Below are 17628 nucleotides of genomic sequence, written 5' to 3' on the forward strand. Positions count from 1 at the left end.
AAAAACGTATGTATAATGCAAATGATAAAAAATAACTGGATAAGACAATAAAGAAGGTTACGAAGGTGAAGTACCTACATACAACTCTCGAGACTATACTAGAGAACTTCTCGCAATCGATTGTTATAAAAAAGTATATAGAAAGATCAATGGCCTCTATATTTATAATTCGACCAGGAATAGTTCAATGAATCTTAAAAAAAAAACGAGAATTTTACAAAATTAAACGTCTATTGTGTAATTCCTAAGACTTGAAACTTGTGTATAGAATGGCTAACGACTTTTTTATTGTGAGCCACATCATCGTGTGCGTTATGGTGTATTTACTTAAAAATAATAATATGTAAGGTACTCTTGAATAATAATACCGGGCTCATCATCATAGCCAGTCACCTTGTGTCACCGAGCGATGACCGCTAGCTTTTTTTATAATCTGTGTTATATGGATGCCACTATGGAACTATGACATTTTTAAATAATAAAAAAAGAAATACAAGAAGTTTAGTTGACCATGAAATTGACGTTATTAAGGTTGAACTTCATCCGCGGGTATTGTAAAATGTCTGGACAGTTTTTGTTTAATATTTAATCAACATAAATCATATCATCAGACAAGAAATGGTAGAATTAATAATAAAATCTTATTCTTTTTAACTAATTGGATGATACACTATGTTCTATGATACCTATACTGACTTCTCCCGTCATGGGCGAGGCGAGAGGGAGTGTCAGACTGACCAAAAACTACCCCATTCCTACTCATGCTTTTCGAGCCGGAGCCTCGGTAAGCCCGCTTGGTAGTCCACAGCTCCGAGTTCTTTGATACCTATCTACGTGACATTTTGTTTTTATGTTTACAAAAAAGGTACGCACTCTTTGCTCTTTGAAACACTTTTTGCCAGTACCAGGTATGATTCCGCACAAGTGTTAAATCTAGGCCTCATTAATTTGACAGAACTTCTCGTAACGACACTAAATAAAATGTATTACAACAGAAACAGGAATATGGCCCATTTCATTGCTGTACAAGTACCTAATCAATATCTTTCGTTCCTCCAACATAAAAGGGTATGATGGCAAGGTATATAAATGTACCGTTGAATTCAATATAATCGTACATCGTTCTGACACAAAGGACTTATGCAGCATATTATATTATATGTGAAGGACTGCTTATTATTCCTTTCAAGACGGCCATGGCATTAACCCGGCGCTATGTGCATAAACGTTTATATCGCTTTGCAATATTTGCAAGTAGATACAAAACGGTTTAACCGTAAAATGGCTGCTTAGTAAAAGCCATGAATAGGTAAGGCATCTTGTTCCATTGAAATAAACTTAAGTAAAGCCTATGCCTATTATATAAAGTGTACGTTTTAGCATTATGAGTCTCCAGTGTTTTGCCTGTAACTTCTGGTAAACTATACATTTTCCTATCAAAATAACTACTCAAGAAAAATGTGAGGGCTTCGAATATACTTTAATATCATCGAATGCTCCCTAATTTAGGTTTACCTCAAAGAAGTAGGCACAGCAATTTAACCAAAATAACTACTAAAACAGAAGGCAACCCTAACAACGAACTTAGTTATCAAAGAGCACTGATTGAATCATAGATCAGACATCTACCTAATTAATTACAAGTATCAATTTATATAATATTCCTTTAAAGGAGACGATACACTACATAAGTACATAATATGAATGTACATCTACATACAAACACCTACAGACCAACCCAACCTTTGTAAAAAAGTGAAGAAGATAAGATCACTCAATTATTAACTAGCGTAGCGACTGACAAAAAAAGATTAGACTAAACTTTAACATTGTTTACGTAAGGCGGTATTTAGAATGGCAACTTTTAATAGATATATTTAGATGTGTACTTTATTCAAATATTTACTGTATAATCCTAAGGGGAAAAAATAATAAAAGCTACATCGTTCTAGTTTGTAACTCTTTCCTACTCAGGCTCTCCGAAAAACTATCATAAAATCTTATGAAATAGTGATCATCTAATTAGATTCATCTTCATATGCGCTTTGATATGAACTCTACACATAATGCACACATACTTTAATGATATAACACGCATTTAATTGTACATAAAACTACTATTATATTATACTAAAACTAAAATTCCTACACTTCCCATAATGTCACACTTGCTAACTTTTCGACAATTGCATAATGTTATATCACAATATTGTTATCAGAAATCTGCGATCGTACTATAATTTTATATTTTTTTCATTATTAATTAAAGTCAGAAATGATTACAATTTACAGAAAATGACGCAGTAAGTTTAATTACTATTGTAACAAGCCCTTACTATAAATATAAATTTAAACAAACATAATGTGTTTCTCAATGAAAATAACAAGAACAGGAAACTCGTATTTAAAAATATAATATGTACAACTATCTTTAACATACGGAACTAGAAGCCACTAAAATCTGAACTCTTAAACTTCCTCATTCAATAGAACCTACTTGTAAGTTATCCATCAACAATGTATCGTATAATGCCGTCACGATTATTGTAATCTAGTTTAAGTATTCTATAAACTCCATACAACATAAACATGGTCTATTAGAAAAAGAAGATCAAATTATAAAGTACAATCTCCCTTTATTTACGGATCTCGGGTTTCCCAGATAGTGCAGTTGTTTTATTTTTATGAAATAAATAAGGATTTTAAATAACCACAGTGTTGGACATCTTCGAAGAAAAAAAGAGATATATTAGCTTGTTTAAATTAAGTTCGTGATCAGTCTAATAACTGAGTAATGGGTGATGGGAAAAATATAAAGTCTCTTCTCATTTATAATTATAGATTATGTTTGTAAAAGAATATGATGGGGTTGTCATAACTAAGATAAAAAACCCTAAATTAAAAATAATAATCAGATTAAAAATATGATCTCTTTTCATACAAATCGTTTGCTCAAGACGGATGGAAGATTTTAGATGTTAGTATTAAGTTAGGGACTTGTAGGGACACAAATTCTGACTTTACTAATAACGTTGAGTATGCTAGTTAGAGAGTCAGTCAGTCAGTCACTTGTAACACCGAACCGTAGGCGCACGTAGGAAATATATCTACTATGTTTTGCGTATTGCCATCTTATTTACTACATTTCAAATCATTGACCCTGAACTTAATATATAACAGTAATAAGTGGTGTAGTGTATAGACAGACACACACAGTTTATATACAGTAACACCTACAGACTTCAACCCAAGTCCTCGTAAAAATATATTAGCAAACCAATTGCCTAGCATTGGATATTCAGACCAAGGGTCGAATTAAAGTTCACTAAAGCATTAAAGGCAAAAAGTATTTTTAGCATATTTTTTAATTTTTTTGTGACGTTACGAAATTGTTCACAAAAAAATTATTAATAATGATTTTCCTCGCATCGTGGATATACCCAATTAATTGTATGTGTAAAAAATCTTGTGGTAAAACACATTATGTAGTATCAATCAAAGCAAATCAATAGCTTTTTAATGTAACAAAGGCATAAAACGTCCAATGATAATGGTTTTGACCTACAAAAAGTAATTAGTACCTAAAAACATTAGGTATGTTATAATGAAGTTTTCCTGTTTTTCGTGAACGAATTTATTAAGATGCGATAAATAAGGAAAATGTGTCACTTAATGCATCAGTTTCTGCGTGACCATAGATATTTCAGTATGATTCCCTCTATGTAGGTAGAGTAGGTACTGTATAATATTACACATGTCCCTACCAAAACATATGAAATCGCTAATTACATCAAAATTAAAAAATCTAATACCTACGTGGACTCGTAATGGGCATTGTATCCAACACTCATGCGAGCAAATACAGAACTATCGACACAAGTTTATTTTCACGCTTTATATGCAATCCAAGGCGAATTGCATACAAGCAATTAAAGAAAAATATCAATAATAAAATATTTAAACTAAATATTTCTCAACCAACTGAAGTGCACCGCAGGAATACATTATGACGAAACAAAATACACAGTAGGCAAATATTAGATTTTGCCTTTAATATTAGAAATTACAAAAGAAGTCATCGTAATAGGCAGAAGCTTAATCTATGTCAACAATAACACGACCTCACACGGCGCCCGTCGCGAAACTCGGCGCAGGCGCAGGTCAGCCCGCTTTCCCTGCCTCATTGAACTTTAAGCTGGGCAGATCTAAAGATAAGATTAATAACTGCGAATTAATCAAATATGTTTCAATTTATTAAAGAAACACAACTGTCATAATGCAGTTAATGGGGATGACAAAAAAATATTTTACACAACCAATGAAACCATCTTTATTTAGTTAGGTGTTCTGTAATATTAAATTACCATAGCGCCTGTCAAGTGTTTACTGTTCGCAGTACTCATGACGATTCAATGAATCGGACAAACTGCAGGCGCTCAGAGCGCAACACGACCTCGCTAGAAAACGTTGACAATAACGATAATTCAAATAATTGGAGTACGCAAATAGCAAAACGCCGGAAATTATGAACAAGTCATTGGGTACATGGACAGGGACAGTCGTGAGGTGCGACCGTGTAAACATCCTTATCTATTCCGTTTGAAGTCTGTATTGGATGTGGTTGAGCAACGTTTCGCAAAACGCTTCTGTGGCCGACAATACTATGACAAGCGGCGAAGACAAACACCTACCTTGTTATCTTATGAATAATGCCGATTATGTTGAGTAAACACACGCACACGCGACTCAATGCATTTTTCACGAATCTTTATCGTATACAGTGTGTGTGAATTTTGGATTTCGGTTTTGTACGATATTTTCGTTTCTTGTAAGAACTGGTTCGAAATAAACTAATGTTACGCATTTCTGTTTTCCATTAATGTTCACTTTTGTTTGTAGTGTTTGTTACATGTTGATTTTGTTTGTGGCGTAGCCTAGATAATTTTAGATAAATTTACGCAAATACAAAATATCCAAATCTTTTATTTGACGAATAAGTAATTTTGGACCAAGAAAACTATTTCAGCATGTAAAAGAAATATACAATATTTTTATTATTTACACAAATTGCTAAAACGCCAATTCTGTCTGCAGACTGCATGCGGTAGCTACGAATAAACTCGAAATGAACGTCTACGAATCTTAAATAATGCGTAAGTTTCACCTATTAATAAAACTTCCTATAAAGTTCATTATTACATAATTTCGAAATCTATTGTTTTCCGTGAACACACGCAGAATGATTTAGTTACAACCTGTGCGTGTGGCTGGCGGGCGGCGGCGCACGAGTCACCTAGATGTCCCGCCTATTGTCCACGCCGCGTCCACCGCTGGGTGAGCCGTCATTACCTCACACTTTCAATACTGGGTTACGAGAATTTTACTTCAAGGTCCTCGTTTAGGAGCAAATAGAGGAGGTATAAATGGAAAGACGAGCAACAATAGCTCACAGTTGGAGTTCAACAACTCGATCGAAAATGTATGCGTACATCTGTTTTGTAATGTGCTTCTTCGTCGGTACGTGCAGTGAAATTAATGAACTGTCAATACTTTTCTTTTAGTTTTTAGAAATCTAACAGTGCCTTCTTTGTTTATAGGTAGCAGCTTAGCCGACTACCCGCAAAGAGAAGCGTCTTACTACTCCGCTCCGAACGACCCATATTCGGTGGGCATCAATCAAAACTCAATTCAGGAACCATCTCAGCGACTTTTCTGGGGAAACTCTGGCAGCAATCAAGTGGGAGGAACAGGACTATGGGCTACATTGACTAACAAGTTCCCGTTCCTGGGAAATATGTTCGGTCGTATGGAGCTGCCTGCACAGTACGGAGTGCCCAGTCAGTACGACGTGGCTCAACAGTACGGAGCTCCATCGAGGTTCCAGCCTCAATATTACTCTGGCCAGCAGCAGTACTATCAGCAAGTTCCTCAACAGTTCCCGCAGCAGTTCCATCAACAGTTTCCTCAGCAAATCGGACAGCGATTCGTGCCGGCAGCTCGCGACGTGGGAATAACTGACGATGCAGTGATAGTGACACCTCCGTTTGTGCCACCAGTGCAGCCCCCGCAGTTCCCTGCGCCAGCCCCCGCACCAGCGCCGGCACCAGTACCAGTGCCTGCGCCCCAACCCTCACCGGACCAGGGATACTCGTACGAAAGGCCTCAGTACAGGTTGGAACTCCCCCACAAATAAACCGATGCGCCTTAAACTAACTGACTGACCGTAGACGCTAAGTAAATTTAGTCATTGCACTTTTTTGTTTAATTTACTGTCTGTGTTTTTATGGTAAATATAACATATTTGCCATGTGTGAAGAATAACGCGTACTTGCCAAATATTTTAATTATAAGTGCGACCTCGTCAGCTGGTTAAGTAAAATCTTACAAACGAAACTTAGTTAAAGATCATTAAACTCGGTCCAGTTCAGTTTTACAGGTTCAATTCAACAACGATACACAAAAGCAAGATATTTTACACAGTACAGTGAATATTAAAATGTGTTACAGAAAGAAATAAGTAGCCTATGTTACGAGATTTTTCTAAATCAGAAATATCAAGTGAGATTGTCTAATAGAAAGACTAATTCACGGTGTTAATAAAATTGACGCCTTCGATCCAACACTGCTAGCACCATTAGTATTCAATTGTCATTAAGTCCTCTCGATCAAGCGCCTGATTGAATTTCTCTGTAACAATTATGTAAACAATCTAGTTTAAGCGAATCGACTACGGGTTTTATAATACTTCACTGTCAATTGTAATGTGCTCTCTGAAAATCGAATGACACGAATTTTTGTAAATGCAATAAAATAATTTAAAAGATTTTAATATTTTATTTACAACTTAAACCATCCTGAAACATAAATTAATATAAATTATTCCTATTTATTGCACATTAAAAAAATAACTTAAGAATATAACAAGAAAGTTAAACAATAGTTATTCTAACGAAATGACAAAGTAGGTACAATATTGGTAAACAATTTGTCATTTGTTATGACAGACGTAGATAAATAGATAGTGTTCCATTATACAATTTGGTATTAACAACAATTGCGTAAGCTATAAGTTTAATACAGGTTTTGTAACTCATATCTAATCTTCACTAACATGGAGCCCCTATTATCTAAAGATAACTAAGGAACAACGTTTTACAACCTTCATGACTGTTTATTTTTCCTCTAATGTAACTAGTTTCGAAATATTGTAAGTTCTAGTCTAGCACGAAAAGATAGGTCGCGTAAACGTAAGTAAGAAAATAAAGATTGACTTAGTACAGAGACAGTAACTACTATACTAAATTATACAGTTTTAAATCAAGCCACATCTTCTGTAGCCATTGGTGGATTCAGTAGCCAACCAACTGTTTCAGGTTACTGTATTGAATCAATGTTTATTTTCTTACCAGCATAGTAAATAGCTGGTTACCGGGGCTCCAGCTCAAAGCAGGAGAATGTACGGGGTGTTTTTAGTCACTTCTCCCGCCTCACCCAAGCACTAGCCAAAGAAAAGGATAGTAAATAGCGGTGATGACCATACATCTAGTCCTCTCCCAAAAAAATTGTTCATTCCTTGGTCCATACTCCATACTATTAAATTATATTCCTATATTTTTGTAATTTTGAAATAATGAACAAGGATTACAAATAGGATAACTACTCGTACAAAGACCGTGAACTTAATTGTATTAGTTAGATTTACAACATAAGCCGACATTTAAGTTTCTTTGCCGATCTATGATTTATTGTCATTTTAATATCTTGCAATGACAACAAATATTTGCGGTCTCATGAGTAATGTGATCTTGGGGCACGATGTGACCCCACCATCTTTATTTTTTTTGAATAAGAATAATATCTTCAATTGTTTAATAAATAAATCAAACAGTCTAATCCTTGAGTCTGATAAGCATTTTCTACGCGATAAATTTTTTTTCAAAGTTTACTTAAGTAATTTTCTCTTTTTTTTTTAGTCACACGAAAAATTGTGAAATGCATTTAACGTACATTTAACGAACCTCCATATCCTAATGATACCCAAGTCCAAAGGCCAATAGACCTGTTAACCACTATTTGGGAACCATTGATCGACATACATAATATATAATTACAAAATCATAGCATTTATAACAATTTTATACCCATTTCATTTACCTTTTAATTAAACCTGTTGCACATATAGCTTACGCGATATTTAAATAAACGAAGGGCAGTTATATTTAGTTAACTGAAGCTGTCTGGTCGTAGTAGCCTTGTCCATTGCTGTCCAGGCCGACAGATGTGCTGGCGACCACTGACTTCCCCAACACCGGCCCGTTCTGACGCCGCGTCATACCAGCGCTGAAAGTAAAGCATTACCTTACTATATTAACTATTTTTACGATCTTTTGGACTATTTTTCTATAACTACCTTTTGGACATTTCAGAAAAATATGTTCTTAAGTTTATTCTGTTATGTGAGATTGTTTTATGAGCAAAACGGCTGACCACGTCCACGAGTTAGGGTGCTTTTTCATCAGAGAGATTTACCATGCTACATTGTTGTGGATGCTTTTGGTTTACACCTATCATATTCGTTACTACACATAGAACTGGTGGAAACGCACGCATCTGTACAATGTGAAACGGGTTCGAGACTTCTAACCCGATAAGGCTGAGTTCTACATCTAATTTTCTGGACAAGAGTACGTGATATCGGATGCATGCTAAAAATGCGTGGCTATTTTAATATGGCTTTCCTACTATCGATGCATTATCAAAGGTTGTAAGCGTCGTAGAAACAAAAAAACGACAAACGGTAGCTAATAACCTTGGCTAACTAATTCATTACATTTTTCATATGTTTGATAATGTTTTGGTGAGAAAAAAAATCATTTGTGAATTATTTTTACCGAAAAAATCACTATTTTTCAATATTTTCAATTAGGGGTTCAACCCCCATATTATTGTTTTTGTCGATAAAATTAGATGTAGTACTCAGCCTTAACGGGTTAGAAGTACACCCCTATCACATTTTTTTCATATGTTTTATCGAGCTATAGATCGTGTAATGTATGACTTCCCTACTATCGATACATTGCATACTTGTTTTGTATATTTGTGTATTTTTGTTCTATACCTTTGTAAAGGTCTAAAATTTTAATCTAATTATATTCATGAAATCAACCGCTACAGAGCTTTTGGGTTAAATCCGACAGATCTTGAACTTCTTCTTGTTTTAAAAGGAATATAATGTGGTTTTATTATCCCCATTTATATTACATTCAACTTTCAAAACAAACCTCATTGTGAAATCGTTGGTATTCAACCCTTTACGAATACTTGAAATTGCTATGAATATTTCATTGAATTTCTATAAACATACAATGAGAGCGATTTCAATAATGTAAGCAAACAAAGATGCACATTACCTTTTAAAGTCAGCTGCAAGAATGGAATCATCATTCATTGGGAAAATGAGCTTCACGATATCCAGTTTAGTCGAGTTGCGTTTACCATAATAATGCAAGGTTTTTGAGTTGAAAAATATATAAATTATAGATACAGCTTTCACGAAGACTATGATAAACCCTCATATGTAGAAGAATTACATTTACTTATGTTACGTAAATAAATTTAATAATTGTGATTTGCGCTTCTCGGGAATCGAACCAAAGACCCGCTGATCGGCAGAACTTGTGACCACTTGGCTGATAAGGCAGATGGTAGGTAAAATACTACTAAAGTAAGTCTAATAATTTTCACATTAATTCTTAAATAATGAAAAATAATTTATTATACTACGATTTCGTAGCAATCTCGTAGCAGCTTACAACGTGCATAACGCGTTGATGTCTTTTGAATGTAATTTTGTAAACCCTCGTAATTATTTATGAATTTCCTTGATATAATTAGTATTTGGACCATATCCAACTACGGATATTGACAATAGGTACAAAATTTGATATTAAATCTGTATAAACATAAGCCTTTTAATCCTCAGCAGGATAAACGGAGGCATTTATTAATGTAACACCTACTTTTTACTAGTCATGATTATTATGTGGTAATTGAAGGTAAACTTATTGCTTCTTTCTTTAACTTTTGTGATTCAGGAATCGAACCTGAGATCCCATGCTCAGTAGTCACGCTTATGACCACTCAATCAATAAGGCAGTTAAAGATAAATGATATTAATAAAAATGAAAATGCTTTAAACATTTATTAAGCTGTGTATTAATAATTATTAATTACAATAAATAGGAAAGAATCTTCCGGCAGTTGCACAGCGTGTGCGCAGGCGCAGAGCGCGGCGGGCGTGCAACTGGTGGAAAATACGCGTTCAGGATGGATGGGCCGACACCATGAAGTTAGTCTAGTTACTCACTGCCGCCGAACTAATGCCTAGGAACACACAAAACAAACAAGTGAGTTACTCGTTATTATTATTATACAAACACTAGGTTACAAGCTTGCTCGAAAATGTACTTTAAGTATAGAGTATTAAAAGTCATCAAAAATCTTCGATGTTGTCGAGAGGTAATATAAAATAGGACAGACAATAAAATTGTAGACCACACTTTACACAATGGATGCATTAAAGTGATTTGATTTGATTAGACAGTTCCCAAAAGATTGGTAGCATCGTCACACTGAATGCCAGCACAAAAGACGTCTGTGGGTACTCCGGGAGCCGGTCTAAATCCTCGCCTACCAAACTCATGCTAATATTCAAAGCAAAATAAGTAATGGTCAGTCTTTTCACGTGAGGTGAAGACTCAATATTAGTTCTTATTAATTGGTTATCTCCAACACAATTATTTTTGTGTTGTATAGTCTGTTCATAAGGAAGGCTTTAAGCTCACGCTATAGTATATGTTTTGTTAGCGTTACAGCATTTATCGTTCGCAAACTGTACTATGGACCTGTATTGCTGAGTCAAATGAAAATCAGTGATGTAATATTTGTTTGTAAGAAATAAATATCTTAAGCTGTGAATAGTTACCTTAGCAGGCCTGGGTTAGAAGCGCCATAGTGTTGTGAAGGAACACCCCAGTTGCCGTTGCCGCTGCGGGCATTCGCATTCGCTTCAGCAGTCGCGCTACCTCCCTCTGAAAAATATAAGAAGATTATATTAATAACTGGTAACAATTTCATTTATGTGTAAACCAACCAGTCTGCTGAACGAAAATTAAGTATGACATAATAACGTTACGCTTTAATCCCTGACGGGATAGGCGGAGCCGGTGGAGGTGCACATATACAATACTACGGCTACTTTACATGAACTATGTTTAGTCCCTTGTAATAAGGAATGAGCGGATCATACAAGCTTCATAGTATTACTGAGTGCGCAATAGTAGATACTTTAAACCGAACTGGTCCTCGTGGCAATCTCATTTGCGACCGCTTTACCAACAAGAAAGTCTAAAATTAAGTTTAATAAAACACACTATCAACTTCCAAATACGTCAGTCATCTACTATAGAACATAACCACAGAATCGTGTTATGGAAAGGGGAACAAGCACGAACGGACAAATAAAACCAGTTTAAAGCATCCTACAAATAAGTAGAGATCAATCAAAAAATTATGTGGGCTACAATAAGTATTAAAAGTTTCATTTTTATGGGCGAACGGTAACTAGCAACTAGTCCACTTATACTTGGGCCACTTATGCTTGGGTGAATGATGTTTGTCGATCAGTTTTTGTGCGTGCACCACTTGACCGATGCCAAGCTGTCGCCGCGAGAATTCCGACACCGTTAGACGAACGGCGCCGCCGACGTCTGCGCAGCCTCGATAGTATCAGATTTACTTTGCATTTTCATACAAATTTAAAAATAGAAATGAACTTTGAAACAAGTCTAGTGATGTTAATAATTATTTTTACATAAATTCTTTACATAAACCTTTGCATAAAAAACTGCATGCTCATTCATGTATGAAATACAGCACATTAGAGACTTTTAGAACAATAATGTTACGTCTAAGATAAATGCCTGAAAAAATATTTTAATCAAATAATTAAACTTAACTCAATCTTCAGCAGTAAAACCATCAATAAACTCAATTATACCTGACTCAAAATTCGTTTAATTTGTATGAAAAGTCGTACGATGTGAATGCCCTAAGCTTTACACGTACCCGTTCTACATTCAACGACAATTATGTACCGTGTAACTACAGTACGCTATGTACTGCCGTGCATACCAAGTCTAATAGTGCACTTAGTGCATAACAATAGGCTAGGAACCGACAATTGACCCGCGTCGATATTTGGTTACGTGTGAACCTAATTTATGCCTTATCGGGTATTATAATCGATGTAGTTGTTGTAGGTAATGGTTTTTACAAAGTTTAACGTTAGTCAAATAATATTGTTTCACCCAACTTGTATTGGAGAATTTTAAACTGAATAAAACAAGCTTGTAGCTTGCAATAGAACAAAAAAAATGGCCTCTCAGACATTTCTTCTGAGTCATAGGTGCGTTTATAAACATACAAACATTTAATTAAACAGACCAAACATTTACTACGAATGTGTTTGTCAGAATTTAATTAAAAGTTTGACTTTGATAAGCAATACTATTTTAATATGCATTCAATAAAACGTGCAGTTTAAATCCGTGACGTCACAATTACGGATACGCTTGCCATCTTCGATTACGTGGTTAATTTTATGATTTAACAACAAATCATAATTACTAGAAATACGTGACTAAGAAATAAATTCTATGCAAAAATTCAAGGATCAGAATTGAATGCGTTTAAGTGTAAAATCAACCCAATCATACGTTTATTTTGTTTACGATTATTTCTTTGAAGATCTTTATGTACATTTAATGTTTCGACCTTCACTTTAACTAGGTATTCATGTAAAACCTTCACTGGAGGCAAACATAGTAACTTTTCTTAATAATATCCGATTGTTCAAGTACAAGTACGTAATTAATCATGAGTGATGTAATAGGAATACTCGTACATCACTAACATTTGTGAATAGCTATTATTGTGGTTTCCGACCGTAAACTAGACATTGTCATGTGACTTCCATTAAATATGTACTTTATTATGTATTATTAAGGCATTTTTTGAGGGAGGAAAATCATTAAATTGCTTATCCCGCCTTAGGCGAGGCGAGAGGGAGTGTCAGACTCTTATTGACTAAAAACCACCCTGTTCCTACTCCTGCTTTTCAAGCCCGCGACTTGGTACGCAATTAACTTAATATTACGCATTTACGTTACTCATTTATTAATTGTTTTCAACCAATTTTACCCATACACAAAATTGCACCTCCATTCATAACAACCATCATTTTAAGTTGTACTTCTAAACGCTGTTGAAAGCCACCCATAACGTATTTTTTTCTATATAAAATTGATGTACCAACAGTCATCAGTTACGTTATTATTTTATGTAAAGATTTATTCGTGTGTTTAGCCTCGGTGTAATGTTGTACCGTGACAAAGCGACATTATTAGAATTATTTACGTTTCGTATTTTACATGCACTTGCCTGCAGAAATCTCAAGAGACCGTACGTCTCAGCATTGGTTTGCTAGAATAACAAGCTATGAAGTTTGAAAAGCACATTCAGTATTATTGAAAACTAGTTTTGTACTTGAACGCTTCAGATAACCTCTTTAGAATTGAGTGTGGGCTACTGAATTGATGTGTTTGATTGCTCTTTAACTACATAGTATCGTAATTTCTTTTTTAATGTGTAGTTTGCAAATTAAATGTCAAATGCTAATGCAATTTTAATATTATAAAAAACTATTGTGCCTTAGTAGCAATCAGCAAAGAACCGACACAGGCGACAGCACCTTTTCTCTGTAATCGTACATACGAGTATGCAATATGCATCACACGATCACCTCCCTTCATTATAATGCAGGCCATGTATTCAATTAATTTTATGACCGTGATCTAATTTAAAAACGTGTTCGCAAATTTTACACAGCATCGTGAGAAAATACGTAATGTGTTTGTAAAATTGTATTAAATTGCTCTCTCTACATTTATTATGGACCCTGGTATGTCCTGCTGAGACGTTTTTGGATACAGCCTAGCCTAGCAGCGAAACTGCGTACTGCCTAGCGGGTAACAGCCTGTTACTAACAGGGGCTGTGGTTCGTAAATCAGGTGTAGGAACAGGGTGGTTTTTAGTCAGTAAGAGTCTGACACTCTCTCATCTCGCCTAAGGCGAAAGTAGGCATTGGATGATATTTTCCTCTCAAAAAAAGCTTGACAGATTTCGAATAACGCCTTTGTATAGTTCTCTTATGTAGAAGATTTTGTTCATTAATGAAAGTATTCCGGTTGATACCGTAATTTGTATCTACATGTAATCAGTGCCTGCGTTAGAGGGGGCGTGATGGGCCGATGGCCCAGGGCGACAAATTCTGGGGCGCCAAAAAAATCAAAACTACTAGTACTACTACTAACACTTGATATTGCTTCCCTCAAGTGGGCGCCACAATATTTTCGCCCGGGGTGTCACGCCGGCACTGCATGTAATTTGAAAACATGATGGCGATCTAATTTGTAAACGTGTGTGATGGTAGCTCTACATGCTGCACACGTTTCAATACTAGGTTATTCTGTTATGGGTTATTGTGTTGTATGTTCAAGTCGAGCGCTTTTCTAGCTGCAAATTACTCTTGCAGTTTTACGGTTGTTGAAAGTTTTACAGCCTAGTAAGTGCTCCTAGAGACTGGAATGTGGTGTAAATAAACCTAAGTCAAACATTACTGTTAGTATTCGAATTAAATTATTCATTGCACCCACTTATATCTGAACACTAACTGACCCGGCAAATTTTATACCGCCTCAAAAAAATTCTCATCTTTTAAACTTTCCATGGATCTCCAAATAATTCTAGAACCAAAATGAGCTTAATCGGTCCAGCCGTTTTAGAGACATTAACGAGCAATTTATTTTCACTAACATACGAATGCTATCACTAACATAACATTTAAATATTATCAGGGTTAAGAAGTTACAATAAAGATACTCACCGGATTCAGCGTTGGCGTTGGCGGTAGCATGGGCACTAGAAGTGTAAGGGTAGGGCTGCAGCGACCGGCGCAGGCGACGCAGCGGCACATGCGCAGACTCGTGACCCTCAGCGTCTATGGTGTAGTACGCGCGAGGAACATAGTACTGTCCTTCTGGAATGTGCACAATGCACATATATGTCACTCGTGCTCACACTAGCAAATTCTTTACATATACAAGTTAGTTGGAAGATACAATGTAACAATACTTGATGTTGTCTTGTCAGAATCAGAAGAGGTCTGGTTTATGAAATGATAATGGTAATATTTTAATCGTACTTCGATCTTACTACTTTAATAATTTTATTGTAAACAAGAAATGAGTACTCAATATTTGATGAGTATAAAAGTTATTTTATTTACTGATATGAATATTGGAAGCCCAGCACCATTGGAGTCGAAACTCCCTAACAATTTTCTCATCAAACAGTTTTGCAGGCTAACCTTAGCAAAATCTTAAACCTTGGATACCTTAATTAACAATTAGCTAAAGGAAAAATAAATGATGTATCGGATAACCAGGAAGCCATTCACCTCAAAACTGAGATCATCACTAATCACCGTAGTTAAATGTTCGAGGCGTTTGCTTTTTATACATGACCTCAACAAATCGTGACCAACAGGATTTGATCATAGGTATATCACTACTCATAAACGTGGAATATGAAAAAACAATATGATATTCTAATCTTATACCACGAAATATGTAAGACGCAAATTAACAAAAAATCAATTAAACTGCGAAGTATTTATAGTAGACAAGTAATATAGTAAGTAGATACGTATGCTTACCTAATGTAATTCGATATGCGTGCATATCGCGAAACGCTATCTAGTATCAATTTACGACGATTGAAGAAATGCTGAACACATTTTTTTTCTTTTAAGTAATAAGTAGCAATATAAAAAGCAGTTTACTTATACGATAATACGAATATGATAGCCACAGAAAAAGTGGAAACGAATGAACATTAAAACTCATTATATCAAATTACATTTATATGTATGAAAGTTAATAAAACTTTTTGCAATGCACGAGTAGAGCTCGCAAGATTACATTTATTATAGAGAAAAACGTACATACATAATAATATATGGAAAGCAAAGTATGTAGATGTTAATACATACCGAACTACTGGTTTTAAGACTTGCAATAAACTATCAAGTATTCAATGGCATCATACATAAGTTCCTTCTCGTATTTAATAATGAATGATCTATGGTCTTGATTAGGAATCAAGATTCGATGAATGAGGGCCTATGTTAAACCATCACTGATATTTAAATAAATAGGTTTTACTCATATCTAACTTGTATCTATCTTCCAGGATGCAAGTGCATAGGAATGCACTATGTAAATGCAATACTGATTGCTGAAAAAGCGATTACTGTACCTAGTAGCTACTAACGATATCATGATAGGTTTACCTAACAATTGTTGTATCAAATTTTGATGATATACAAAGAGTAGGTAATCTTTTACTTCAGCTGCCAATCAGCGATCATTTCAGAGATGATCGACCCTGCTGATTCATAAAGACAACCCATGAATCACCAAGGTAAATCCAATTACAGGCCAGATCACTGATCTCCCTCCGAAACTGATCGGAAATTACACAAAATGACACTTAGAAAAGTAAATTGCCAGTCAGCTCGGACGCTGGGGCGGTAAAAACTGGGGGGCACTAACCTGCGAGGGCCACGGCAAACACTGCCGCCAAGATGAACAAAGTAAGCTTATGCATTTTGTACGTGCACACTGTACAGACGTCGAGCAACAACTGGCTTCACCGTACTCGCTCACACACTTATAAGGCTTATATATCGCGACACTGGCAACGTCTCAGCGGAAACTCACGCGCATCTTGATGCACGGCCCGCAATAACGGTCATCGCCGGCAAAAACGTTTCATCAAATTGAATGGGAACCAAAAAATAGTAATTCGTGTCGACAAAAACATGAGTTCTAAAATGAAAGTAAAAAGCGTATTGGATTTAGAACATAATAGTTTCTAAACGTTTAAAAAAAATAAAAGTTCTAGTCTAGAGGCCTGTCCTTATCTGGGCTCATACATAAAAACTCGTCACAAGTCCATCTCGATTTTTTTTTTATTTCCAATTCTATTTCAAAATAACAATGCGAAACAGTCTTACAATCCTCGCAGGCTGCCTGGTCAGATCTGAATCCTCGGTTTGTTCCCCGTACACTATCTAAACCTCGTAACCTAGATAATTTGCATAATGTTATAGAAAGAGATACTTCTCAATTTTAAACCAGTTGATTGTCATGTATGTTTGAAAGTTAATTAAATTAATATAAACTAATTGGCACGTACACAGGCTGTAGAGATATAACATTTTCGTGGGAAGTTATCGCACTATTTTAACGTAACTGTCGCACCACTTAATTTAAAGAGAAAGAGTTAAAACTCTAAGCCTTTTCATACTTACCTACTAATTTCATATTTTAGTTAAAGCTAAAAAAAAGATCCCACTCTACTACCAACATTCGATATTCAGTATTATTTTTGAATTGTTTATTTTTAAATAGCCGTTCCAATTTTCAAGTGCAGGTCACCTAGGTA

General features: G+C 35.3%; 2 protein-coding genes across 3 annotated transcripts; one reads left to right on the forward strand and one right to left on the reverse strand.

Moving 5' to 3' along the window:
• The first annotated feature begins 5353 nt into the window (after positions 1-5353).
• LOC118278739 (uncharacterized) lies at positions 5354-6824 on the forward strand. The gene is made up of 2 exons (XM_035598076.2): positions 5354-5517; positions 5598-6824. Exons 1-2 carry the CDS (start codon positions 5424-5426, stop codon positions 6191-6193), a joined length of 690 nt encoding a protein of 229 aa, XP_035453969.2. The 5' UTR covers positions 5354-5423; the 3' UTR covers positions 6194-6824.
• LOC118277410 (uncharacterized) lies at positions 6822-16902 on the reverse strand. 2 transcript variants are annotated; one of them, XM_035596198.2, is made up of 4 exons: positions 16734-16902; positions 15005-15154; positions 10985-11090; positions 6822-8340 (listed from the first exon to the last, which is right to left on the reverse strand). In XM_035596198.2, exons 1-4 carry the CDS (start codon positions 16786-16788, stop codon positions 8220-8222), a joined length of 432 nt encoding a protein of 143 aa, XP_035452091.1. In that variant the 5' UTR covers positions 16789-16902; the 3' UTR covers positions 6822-8219. The 2 variants fall into 2 exon arrangements, with proteins under 2 accessions (XP_035452091.1, XP_035452083.1); XM_035596190.2 differs by having other exon boundaries at positions 15005-15157; positions 16734-16899.
• Positions 16903-17628: the final 726 nt, after the last annotated feature.

Source organism: Spodoptera frugiperda, chromosome 15 (genome assembly GCF_023101765.2).
Source record: "Spodoptera frugiperda isolate SF20-4 chromosome 15, AGI-APGP_CSIRO_Sfru_2.0, whole genome shotgun sequence".
Taxonomy (NCBI): Eukaryota; Metazoa; Arthropoda; class Insecta; order Lepidoptera; family Noctuidae; genus Spodoptera; species Spodoptera frugiperda.

Coding starts and splice junctions, on each gene's coding strand:
- LOC118278739 (XM_035598076.2), top strand. CDS start 5,424: ATGGAAAGACGAGCAACAATAGCTCACAGTTGGAGTTCAACAACTCGA. Junction 5,518..5,597: donor TGTAATGTGCTTCTTCGTCG/GTACGTGCAGTG, acceptor CTTTGTTTATAG/GTAGCAGCTTAGCCGACTAC.
- LOC118277410 (XM_035596190.2), bottom strand. CDS start 16,788: ATGCATAAGCTTACTTTGTTCATCTTGGCGGCAGTGTTTGCCGTGGCC. Junction 15,158..16,733: donor GTTTGCCGTGGCCCTCGCAG/GTTAGTGCCCCC, acceptor TGCACATTCCAG/AAGGACAGTACTATGTTCCT. Junction 8,341..10,984: donor TCTAACCCAGGCCTGCTAAG/GTAACTATTCAC, acceptor CTTTACTTTCAG/CGCTGGTATGACGCGGCGTC.